General features: G+C 44.0%; 1 protein-coding gene across 2 annotated transcripts; it reads left to right on the top strand.

The window, feature by feature from the left end:
- The first annotated feature begins 941 nt into the window (after positions 1-941).
- Positions 942-7,456, top strand: LOC127312205 (glutamate receptor 3.4). 2 transcript variants are annotated; one of them, XM_051342677.2, is made up of 6 exons: positions 948-1,510; positions 4,235-5,580; positions 5,655-5,932; positions 6,081-6,112; positions 6,215-6,621; positions 6,735-7,456. In XM_051342677.2, exons 1-6 carry the CDS (start codon positions 1,255-1,257, stop codon positions 7,224-7,226), a joined length of 2,811 nt encoding a protein of 936 aa, XP_051198637.1. In that variant the 5' UTR covers positions 948-1,254; the 3' UTR covers positions 7,227-7,456. The 2 variants fall into 2 exon arrangements, with proteins under 2 accessions (XP_051198638.1, XP_051198637.1); XM_051342678.2 differs by lacking the exon at positions 6,735-7,456 and having other exon boundaries at positions 942-1,510; positions 6,220-6,453.
- The last annotated feature ends 5,217 nt before the right edge of the window (positions 7,457-12,673 follow it).

Below are 12,673 nucleotides of genomic sequence, written 5' to 3'. Positions count from 1 at the left end.
CGTGTCCAGAGCTACTTCTCCAGGGTCCATGCGCCGCAGATCGATCACCACCCCTTGTTGAGACCATTGTCCTCGCTAAGCCACCAGAATGATGTTGCGCCGCCGGGAGAAGTAGCTACAGTAGGTATTGCCACCACGTTGTCGTAGTAGGTCTTGCCGCTACTCCAAATAGCCGCCGAGCGCTGAAGTTATTCATAAGCATTGCATCAAAGAAAAAAAAGAAGAACATCTACCCTCTACCTGGGTTGTGCAGGTGTCCAAATATAAATATCTTAGTTTTATATAGATACATATGTATCTAGACCTAGTTTAATTGTAGATACATCCGTATCATGAAAAAATTGAGACAATTATTTTCTAACAGAGAGAGTAGATGACTATAGAGCATAATCTATCTATCAACATTCAACAACCTCAATTCAAATGCACTTTTTTTACTTCACATAATTTCCATGAGTGGGTGTACAAAAGTATTTCCGTTATAACTACTTCTTTAACATTCACATCTATATAACTCTTAGTGTAATACATTATACAAAACAATCTTGGTGCAATACATCACATATCTTTTTTAGGGGTGTGGCTAATTCTGAGTCGAATCAAATTAACTTAGCGCTAAGTCAAATGATATCATCAAATCTCAGTTGCAACCCATTTGTAGTTCATGATCGACTAGCATAACTCATATAAAACTGATAGGTATATATATCAATGCTAAGAAAATGAAGTTCTGATGATCTTTTTGGATATCCATGTCATGGAATCTCAGGTGATTTCATCGATAACCGTTCTCGATCATCCCAAAAATATCTGTAGCGTGGCCGAGAGAGGAATGCCACCGAAATTCCTTCCCCTACCCCCGTCTCCATCCAACAGTACCTGTCTTTTGCTTTCAGTTTCTCCATGTGATGCATACACACACGCCGACGCAGCGCCAGCGGCAGCGCAGGGCACCCGCGCACCACACAACACGCCTCCCCGCACGCTACATACATGCGCTGCTGTCGCATCCCGCTACAGTCTCGCTGGACTCGCTACTACTCGACGATCCTCACGCCGCCGTCGAGCTTTCTTTCTCCCCGGGCAGAGGGGACAGCTCTGCCCCGGCTCGTCCTCTTCTCCCTCGCACGCTCACCTCAAAGCCAGCATCTTTTGTGGCCATCCCTGATTGGAGCAGTCTCTCTTGATCCATTCCCATGAGCCCCGCGCTCTAGCGCCGCGCAGCGCGCGCTTTCGGTTGGCATTTTGGGGCCAATGGGCGCGGGCAGGCTGCTAGTTCTGTGCGTGGCGCTCGCCGCCGCGGCGGCGGCGCCGGCGGCGGGGCAGCGCCCGAGCGCGGTGTCCGTGGGCGCGCTCTTCACCTACGAGTCGGTCATTGGCCGCGCGGCGCAGCTCGCCATCGAGCTCGCCGTCGACGACGTCAACGCGGACGCCACCGTGCTCGCCGGGACCAGCCTGAATTTGATCACCCAGGACACCAACTGCAGCGGCTTTCTTGGAACCATCGAAGGTCAGTTGGGTTCTTTATTAGTACTTCTTATTATCCCCCAGTTTTGTTACAGTTCTCGTTTTCTTTCAGTTCATTGTTATCCCCACGTGCCATGTGCTTAAAACAGAAGAGATTTGTCCGTAATTCCTGGCTGGTTTGAGTGATTCGGTAACCTTGCTAGTTACCACTAGCCCTGTCTGTAGTTTTCTGATTGGAATCATCATCTGGTGCTTTATTCCAGCAACTATGAAGTAGTACAAAGCGAAGCTGGTGACGGAGATAGGACTTTCCTGCTTTAGTAGTTGCAAATGAGGGACAATGCTTTTTTTCTTTTTCGGGTGAGATGTGGAAAGGAGAAGAATTTGAGTTGCCATCACCCGAGAAAACTAAGCTGAATGTGGTTAATTTTCTCATTTCTGAACAAATATGTATCTTTTAAGGACCTGAACCCTCTGCTACCTTTAGCATCTGCCTCATTTTTCTTTATCTTTATCGAGATCTCAGTATAAGCCTCGTTGGTAGTGGTGGAGACGAGGACACCTCAAGTCTGGCCAGCATATCTGTTCCTGATCTGGTGGGCCTTGTGGATTATTGCATCTGCATATCTCCAAACCCTATATAAAATACAAAGTAGTTGCAACTGGTTACAAAATGACAGAACTTGCACGTCGGACTTGATTAGTATATATTTCATTGATCTGGGCCTTGTGGCACATATCTGAAGAAACCTGCTCTGCTCTGCTCATTCATTTCTTTATTTTTAGATAATAATCTTCACTATCCTTTAAGCATGCATACCCTTTTTAGTTCAATTGTTGTTGCCTTTCTGTTTGAGATTCACTTGGGGAACTAATTGTTTGACTACCAAAGAAATAATTGAGGTGCGGTGTAATATTACTGCATTGATGTCTTAGTCTGAACTCTGAATTGGGTTAAGCTTCCTTTTATATTATGTCTCTTATTGCCTTTTCTTTAAGGGACGGTCCATTTTCTGTACATTTAACCTTTTGTTTAAGGCAATAATTTCCTGTCTCGTGTTCGATGAGATGCTTCATTACTTTCTTGATTGCAAAAGGAGAAACCAACTCTGCTTAAAGAAACTGATTCTCTAAACTTCTATGACGATGGTGTCCCCTTTCTTGAGAATCGTCCTAACATGATTATTCTGGCAACAAAAGAGAAACAGACAAAAAGCATGCTGGTACTGTGGAGCATAAGTAGCATAACTTACAATACTGCTTAGGTCATTCCGTAAGGTGCAAGAAACATGTATTAAGGAGCATCCAATTCTTCACTTTCTTCTGATGCAAGATTCCTTTTTCTCTTTGTGGCATGTGTGAGCATCTGCATAACATACATCAGCATATGCTTTCAACCATAACATTTTTTTTTCTCATTGTTGTTGGACAATAAGTTTTGCTGAACTCTGGTCAAGTACTAGCTCATTTGAAAATTTAGCTTCAATTCGTCAGCTACTAGTCGTTAACCCTTTCACCTGCATGGCATAGCGTGTAGCCATGTACAGATAGTTTATGTTTGCTCGCTATATCTTATATTGATAGAAATCTCACATTCCCAAATTGATTCAATATGCATCAGCGCTTCCCTTTTACTGCCCTCGTTCAAGCCATCCTTTTGCCTGATGCTCATAAAGTAATATATAAGCTTAGTGATGGACAACACACAAAAATTTCCAACTTTCTTATTTGTTTTATGTGTTCATAAAATTATTTATGCTATTGGTAACATCGAGTCAGACACTTCCCTATACCGTCCCATTCATGCCCCAAAACAGTATGGATTGGTGGGATGCAAGCAAAGCAGCAAACTCCCAAGCATCTGCACAAAGGCCCCACCTCTGCCGTGTTGCTTACCCAGTTACCCCCTGGATGATATGGAAGCACCGACACACTTGCATCGTCCAGGGCGCCCAGCCATCTGTCCACTCCCTGGTGTCCAAGATCAAGGATGAGGCTAGGCTTTGGGCACAAGCAGGCGCAAACGGGCTCTGAGTAGTCCTGCCACCCACCTGGGATGTGCACTAAGTTAGTTTCTTTCAAGTTGTAATCATCATCCTAGGAGGAATGTAAATCAAACTCTACCTTTTCAATGAAATGAAATGCTCGAAAAAATGCCCCAAAACGGTTAAGCCCTATTAGTAGTTTTGGTTTTCATATGTTTTGTTATTGCATTTTTCTGTAGAGCATGCACCCTATATATAGGCCATGATTACCCAATTGCGCACATTAAAAAATATACTTTAGAGAGAACTTCTTTTATGTGATACAGTCCTTGTATATATGTATTTCATTTATTTGTGTACACATGGGTGTATAATTCATCATATATATGTGTCCGAGCCTTTCTCTTTTCTTTTCCCTTGTTGTGACAGATTCCTTTTTTTTTCCTTAGATCATATGTGCATGTTTTACAGCTTTATAGCAGTCTAATCGGTAAGTCAAATATTTCAATGGCGGTAATAGTGTTGAGACACTACATACGTTACAAGTCTATTCAAACTCCTTATCGGTAATCGGGGATTTGCACTTCATTGTACCTGGACGAACATATGTACTTCATCCAGGCCTTAGGATAGTGAGATATAGAATATAGGTCTTGAAGATGTTTCTTTTCCTTAGATCAGTATGGTTGCTTCAAAGGAGCCTCCAATTAGTACATATACGACACTTCCTAATTTCTTTGAATAGTCTATGAACTCATACATAAAATCTTACTTTTTTGCAGCATTGGAACTAATGGAGAAAAACGTGGTTGCTGTCATTGGCCCACAATCATCTGGAATAGGCCATGTCATCTCACATGTTGTTAATGAGCTCCATGTTCCACTTCTATCATTTGCAGCAACAGATCCAACCCTATCTGCATCGGAGTATCCTTACTTTCTAAGGAGTACCATTAATGACTACTTCCAGATGCACGCTGTTGCTAGCATTGTTGATTACTTCCAATGGAAAGAGGTGACTGCTATATTTGTTGATGATGATTATGGGCGAGGTGGGGTCTCGGTACTCGGAGATGCACTTGCAGCAAAGCGGGCAAGAATTTCGTATAAAGCAGCCATTCCTCCAAACTCAGACACAGATGTGGTCAGTGATGTACTCTTTAGAGCAAACATGATGGAATCAAGGGTGTTTGTTGTGCATGTTAATCCTGATACAGGGATGAAGTTATTTTCTACAGCTAACAAGCTTCGGATGATGGCCAGTGGCTATGTCTGGATAGTAACCGATTGGCTAGCTGCTGTCCTGGACTCATCAAAATCTAGCGACCGTAATGACATGAATTATATACAAGGGATAATTGTTCTTCGTCAGCATACTCCTGATTCTGTTGCCAAGTCGAAGTTCATATCTAAATGGAATAATATGGCTCGTAATAGGAGCATTGATTCGGCCTTGAATTCATATGGCTTTTATGCATATGACTCAGTTTGGACTGTTGCCCATGCTATCGATCGATTTCTCGATAGCGGCCAGCAGATTAATTTCTCTGTAGATCCAAGGTTGCACGACTCAAATGGAAGCACTTTGCGTCTATCAACTCTTAAGATATTTGATGGTGGTGAGCAGTTGCTACAGCAACTTCTACTCACAAACATTACAGGCCTAACAGGTCAGGTTCGGTTTGACTCAGACCGTAATTTGGTACAGCCAGCTTATGATATCCTTAACGTTGGTGGTTCTGGTTCCCGTTTGATTGGATATTGGAGCAATTACTCTGGCCTTTCTGTTGCTTCTCCTGAAATTTTGTATCGGAAGCCACCAAATAGGTCAACAAGTGCCCAGCGGTTGTACAGTGTGGTTTGGCCTGGCGACATTACCACTAAGCCTAGGGGGTGGGTTTTCCCAAACAATGGCAAGCCTCTCAGAGTTGGTGTTCCAAATAAACCAAGTTTTAAGGAGTTGGTGTCAGGTGGCAAAGGCCCTGATAATGCGAGCGGGTACAGCATTGATATATTCAACGCAGCAATTAAACTGCTTCCTTACCCAGTTCCTTGCCAATTCATAGCAATTGGGGATGGTATAAATAATCCTAACTATGACGACATTATTAACAGGATTTCCACCAATGTATGTTCTCATTCTTTGCTCTGCTTGTTTTGTTCATTTTGCTTTCAGTTATCTGAATCTTTCGTTTTCTTCAGTCCCTTGATGCAGCTGTAGGCGACTTTGCCATTGTGAGAAATAGAACGAAGATTGCAGAGTTCACACAGCCTTATATCGAGGCGGGACTCGTGATAGTAGCACCAGCAAGACGAGCAAATTCAAGTGCCTGGGCTTTCCTTAAACCTTTCACAGTAGAGATGTGGTGTGTAACAGGTGCTCTTTTTCTTTTTGTGGGAGTAGTTGTTTGGATTCTTGAACATCGAACTAATGAGGAGTTTCGAGGCTCTCCACGACAACAAGTCCTGACAATATTTTGGTAAATTTCTTTTTCTCCAAGGATGTGTTCGATTTAGATTACCAGACCTGCTTGAACTAAGATTCAGACTGGAAATAAAGTGGTTATTGTGATTTTCCTAAATGTTATAGGTTCAGTTTCTAATTGATTCTTCATGCTTGTCTTTCAGGTTCAGTTTCTCGACAATGTTCTTTGCACACCGTAAGTCCACTAGATGCATCACATTATATTATGTTTAATTTTTCCAGTCCATATTATCTTCCCATCTGAATGAAAATATCTTACTGAAAAAATTCACCTCAGGACAGAACACCGTAAGTGCTCTTGGGCGTTTTGTACTGATCATATGGTTGTTCGTCGTGCTGATCATCAATTCAAGCTACACCGCTAGCCTGACGTCAATCCTCACAGTCCAGCAACTTGCAACCGGAATAACTGGGCTTGACAATTTGGTTGCAAGCGCTTTACCTATCGGATACCAGGCTGGAAAGTTTGTCAGAAATTACCTGATTGATGAGCTGAATATTCCTGAATCCCGGTTAGTACCATTGAGCACGATTCAGGAGTATGCTGATGCCCTTAACCGTGGGCCGAAAAACGGCGGCGTTGCTGCAATTGTTGATGAGATGCCATGTGTTGAGATCTTTCTGTCATCTTACTGCAAGTTCAGAATAGTCGGCCAGGAGTTCACGAAGGAGGGATGGGGATTTGTATGTTTATTATCCATTAACTCATCATATATATATGTACATATTCCCTTTTGTGCGCCCCTTATAAAAGGAGAGATCTAAGCATGCTCATTTTATCTTCTTGTTCATTACAGGCATTTCAGAGAGATTCTCCCCTTGCTGCGGACTTATCGACCGCTATCCTCCAACTCTCAGAGAGCGGCCAGCTCCAGAGAATTCACGACGAGTGGTTCACAGATCCAAGCTGCGGCTCTGAGGACAGCGGGCTGGGAGCAGTCCAGCTTAGCCTCGGAAGCTTCTGGGGCCTTTTCCTAGTGTGTGCTCTGATATGCACCTTAGCTCTCATGGTTTTTTTCGGGCGAGTCTGCTGGCAGTACAGCAGGTACTCCAACTCTAAAGCTGATGGTGAGCCAGGTGCCGCTGCCGCTGCCGCTGTCACCACCGCTATTGTCTCTGAAATGCAGCCGTCGAAGCCAAGGCCGACGCGCCTCGGCAGCTTCAAGGAACTGATGCAGTTCGTCGACACGAAGGAGGAGGAGATCAAGAAGGTGATGAAACGGAGAACATGCGAGAAAGATAACGGAGCCGGCGGATCCTCACACGGCCGCTCTATCTCTTCAGCATAGAAGGTTCTCGTGGATTTCGGTCTCTTCAGGCAGCATAGAAGGTTCTTGCAGATTTTCGGTTTTTCAGATGACAAAAGCCACATATTCTCCTTACACAGCCAAGACACGGCATATACCGAAGTAGATAACAGCTGTATACCTGTAACAGGATTCGGAAATCCATTTTGTTTGTAAGGGTCATTGGAATTCTGTCTCCGATAACAATTTTCTAATTATTAATATTTCTGATAGTCGTCCTTGTAAATTTTTTTCCAGAGTGAGTACACAGATGGCTTCCTTTTCCAGAGTGAGTTGTACTGTGCCACTCTGGTTTGTGCCATACATAGATAGGCTCATAGGCACAAAAATTCACTGAACTAATTATAGTCCGTATACTTGACATTTCATAATCACAAATTTTGTTTTAGTTCTTTTTCTTCTTCTGAATCTTAACAGACAAACGTAAATGTGGCGCGGGCAGGATCATTCTGAAGTCCGAACTGGCTAGTTGTTGTTCTGCTTATCCGGATCTGGACAGTCTTCGTGGGCGCTACAGCCATAATGATAGGGTTCTCACTCACCTTTCTGCTCCTGTACAAATCAGATCGCTAAGACCGACCATCTCCCCTACTCCCAAATTAACAGATCGCTATTGGTACAGAAGTGCTTCCTGGGATCACTGCTAAAGAGGAAACATCTAATGCCTATTCTTTTTTGTGATTACAAGGAAAGACCACCAAATCATTGCTAAAAAGCAGCTTGAAGATGACAAGAAAAACCTCGCTCACCTGAGGTGTAGCCTCTGATCACACGCTACAACTGACGACGGGTCTGGGGATAAATTCGTGAATTATACGTAGTTTCTGCTGAAGCACACCTTCTAAACAAGTACCCCCTCTGTTTCTGAAAGGATGTATAAGTTTTTGTCAAACTCAAACGATTTAAGATTGATGAAGTTTCATAGAAAATGTTATTAACATCTACTATGTCAGATCATTATCATTAAATACATAATGAAATGTATTTTTATATTATATCCACATAGTATTATGTTCGTCAATAGTTTTTTCTACAAGTTTGGTAGTATGTTTTCTACATAAAGAAATATACGTCTTGTTTTAAATAACGGAGGTAGTATGTTGAGCACGAGAGGCGAAACAGCTCAGGGCAGAAATGTGCTCCCTGGATGAACAGTGAATTCGTTAAAAAACAAAATATAAAGCAAAAAAAGGAAAAAAGAACACCAATAAATGCAATGTATTCTACTTGTTAACTTGTAGTTTTTCATCAAAATTTTGTTGGTATATGTTTTTGCCAGCGAGTTTTCACATAGGAAGCCGGCATTAGGAACTAGGGACTGTGATGGTAGTTCTTTGGGTTTGTATTTTAAACATACTTGTTTGAAATTGTGATTTTGTGTGACAAAAATAACATGTTAACCTCTACCCTTGACCAATCAAGATAAGCTTAAAAGAGAAACATATGGAGTACTTTTTAGCCTAGTTATGCATTAGTGACACAAATTAACCGTCGATTGAGAATTCGTCTAGACTACCCCTTTTAGAAGCTTTGTATCCTCATTTTCTAATGCGTGTCAATTACGCAAGGTGTGAGGTGGTAAGCGAGGTTTGAAAATATCAGAACAACGATGAGAATAAAACATACGCATAATATAAGTTCTCCGATCTTTATACATTTTGTCACGCCACGTCGACGTAACGTGCCAGCCCTCTCTAACAAAAAAACAATAAAATGTTAAACTGGGGTAAAACCGTCTTCAAGGTCTCGTAGATGTGATATTTTGGTAGAAGTAATATATTTCACATATGCCTAACTAGAAGCTAAAAATTGTAATTCACCCTAAAATATAAATTGAAACCAGATGACCGCAGCTGTGGGCGCTAAGGGCATCTCCAACCGAGCGACCCAAACGCGGTGACCCAAAAAGATGCCACGTGGTTCGTCTTCCCTGCGCGGCGCTGCGCCATGGCAGGCCTAGACGGGGCAGCAATGGTGGGCGGTGGAACGCGCGGGAAAGTTCCCGCGCGCACCAAGGTTCCCGCGCGCGCGAAAAGGCCATTGGCGCACGCTCGCGCCCAAGTTTCCCACCAGGCTGCCGGCTATAAAAGACGGCGGCGGTCACATACCGCATCACACCCGCTCCGCCGTCCTCTCCCCCTCCACCTTCTCCGGCGCCCTCTCCATCGCCATGCCGCGCACCCTGCAGGCCACATGGGCCAAGCTCTCCCTCGTCGCCCGGGCCAGGTTCCCGCGGACGGAGGAGGAGGAGCGCGCGGACTCGCGGTGGGTCGCCGACGACGAGGCGCTCCGCGTCGTTGCCGAGGCGGCGGCGAAGAAGGAAGGGTACGCGGAGATGGTGGAGGCGGCCGCAGACGGCTGGCACGAGACCGCGGACGGCTGGTACAAGGCCGCGGAGGAGGGGGCGGCTGCCGCGGAGGAGGAGCCCGTCGACGAGGAGGACCTCGCGCTGGCGAACATCAACGCCGCCATCGAGGAGCGTCTCGCCGACCTCACGCGCGTGACGAAGGAGCACGAGGCCACCTGCCGGGCCGGCCGCCGCCGATTAGGCGACCTCCTCGGCCAGAAGAACGAGCTGCTCGCTATGCGCCACCTCATCCAGATGCCCTCGCCCGAGCGGCGCGCCCGGGAGGCTGTTGCGTCGGCGGAGCGCAGCCGACAAGAGCGCATGCGCCGGCGGAACGAGAACCACGAGGCCCAGGCCGCCGGCCACGTCCGCCTGGAGGCGCGCACCGTTGTGGAACGCGCCGCCCTGCATGAGTTGGAGCTATGCGGGAAGCGGATAGTGCCGCCGCAGGAGGCGGAGCGCGAGCGCGCCCGAGACGCGCAGACGGAAAGGAGGAGGATGAAGGCCTCTGCCGCGCCACCCAGCTCGTAAGCTGGAGTGGAATCCTCACGCGTACAGGCCGCCCGCGTCGAGTGAAATCCACGACCCAACGGCTTTGTCCGTTTCGACCCATCCAGACGCGCCGGCGCGGGATGGGTCGCCGCGTAGGAGATGCGCTAACAACATAGAGAGGGCTACTCCGGTGCTCCCCCCTAAACTAAGTTGAAGGGTCATAGTTGATATTTTTTCCTATGTTGGATCTGCCGAAATTCATATCTAGCCCATGTATAACTGTCTATATTGATACGGTATGTATACGTCGCGCAAGGAAAAAGAAGAGGTCACATGAGCAAGATCTTTATAGCATTTTTCTATTTTAGCACACGCACGTGACCGTAGATACGTATAAAACGAGATACAACACAACGCGGACCATACGGGTCTGTATATGGTTGTACGGACGGTGGACCTACACTCAAAATTACGATCGTGAGCTCTCTTACGAACATCTATGGGAAGATCTCCACCGTTATGGTATTTTACGCGTCCATATTTTTTCCAGGGGAGGAGCACCGGAGCAGAAGTACAACACAGAAGGCACTGCGCGTGCGTGCACGCGGTGGTTGACGCATCCGCAAGTTGCACCGGACGTTCTTTTTTAAGTAGTCGTCGACTCGTCGTGCAACTCGAGCACCACTGATCCGTGGACAAGCAAATTACTCCGGTTCCATCTCAGCTACCATCATCCAGACACTCACACTACAGAGTCTCATCTTCCCACACATGCCATCGGGTTGAGGTTCGTTCTCTGCTGGTGAACTGAGCTTTCGCATTCAAGCCCCCCTCTCTCTACCGATCTCCATCGAATCGCAACAGAAGGCCGGGGGATTTTAATTACGAGCCTTGTTCGTATTTCGCCACACGAGTTGATGGAGAGAGCAGCAAAGAACTAACTGAATTTTGCTGCCTCTAACGCCGGAAATGTTGGGAGGCCGTTCTGCCTCTCCATCAACATAAAGAGAGACGGCTACCGGCTCTGATGAGGAAGGCCAAAAAGCTCTTATGTCGCCACTTGCCGGTGATATTGGGTATGGTTAATTAAATGTTTATGGTGTCTATGTGAAGGTACCTGTAAAACAAGTTACTCTACATCTTTTAACTACTCTGAGACAGTTATATTTGCAAGTATCTGAAGATTCTTAAAATACTATACATGTTTGTAGATCATTTGATCTTCAGACATATTCTATTTATCTGTCCAAAATTTATAGAAACTTACACAGTTTTCGCGAGTGTGGTGTTTTGGGTCTCGGGTACTGTAGAGCTCATTTTCCTTTTGTTGAAACGTTAAAAACTGCACTTCAAACTTGCAATAAGTTATGTAGAAAATCCTAGATGTTGAGGTTATTATTCAATCAAACGCCCAGCTCTAAACATCTTGAATTCATGGCTGCGCAAAAATGATATCAAACTGACATCTTAAGTAGTGAGCAATGCAAAAATTTCAAACCACAATATTTTTTTCCCAAATTTTTTTATTTTTGTGTAGGGCAAGTACAAGGTATTTATACTTGAGATTTTGCACATTGGTAGAATACACCGTTGTCTATAATTTTTTTTTCAGAATGTTTTGAATATTTAAAATGTCTATTTTGAATTTTGAAAAGGACAAGCTCCATGTATGAGTTCTAAAATAAATTTCGGAGTTTTCACTTCGTTTTCACCCAGACTTGGTTTCACATGATATTTTCACCTTGTTTTTTTTTGTTTTTGTTGTGGAACATTGCCACATGGAGTTATGATTCATACTGACTGTTCTCCTCGTCTCCACTTGCCTGAAAATCATTGTTAAACCTAAAGTTCCAGTAAGGATGTGGAGAACTTTGGCAACATTTGCCATTATTTTGAATCTCTTGGTTATACGCAAGTTGAGTTGTGTACTAGGTTGGTTGATTGCTATCCATAGATCTATAATTCCAACATGCATTTAACAAAAAAATACAATAGACAACCTCTTTTACTAACATGCGGTCGACTGATTAACCTGTTTTTGTAGAGAGACAAGGATGATATCCCTATTCCAGTTGAGAGTGAACGAACGGAGGTTGACCTATATGTAGCCTTTTATTTTCGAAAAATTAGAAATCATATTTTTAGGTTTCAAAAAATGTGAAAAATTCTTGTATGTAGCCAATGGTAAAATCTAAAACGCGCAAAATCTCAATGTGATATTATTTGTATTTTAGGCTACATGAAAATGGTAAATGTGTGGATCTAATTATAGTGGATAACACATATTCTAAAACTATAAAACTTGTCATATTTTGCCATTTTTGTCGCATAGGACACAAAGAATTTTACATTAAGGTTTTGCACCTTTGTAGCATACATCATTGGCTACATCTATATTTTTTCTTCAGTTTTTTTTAAACTATAAAATATAACTTTCAATTTTTAAAAATAAAGATCTACATATAGCTCGGCCTCCATTTGCAGTTTTCAAGTTTCACTACAACAATAAGATACAACCCAAAACCACCATTGCAAGGTAATACTTAAACTACAAAAATAACATTAGAGCAAGAACAATAGAAGAGCCAGC

This window comes from Lolium perenne, chromosome 7 (assembly GCF_019359855.2).
Source record: "Lolium perenne isolate Kyuss_39 chromosome 7, Kyuss_2.0, whole genome shotgun sequence".
NCBI lineage: Eukaryota > Viridiplantae > Streptophyta > Magnoliopsida > Poales > Poaceae > Lolium > Lolium perenne.
Note: the sequence above shows the minus strand (reverse complement) of the source record. Positions and strands in the feature narration are given on the sequence as shown.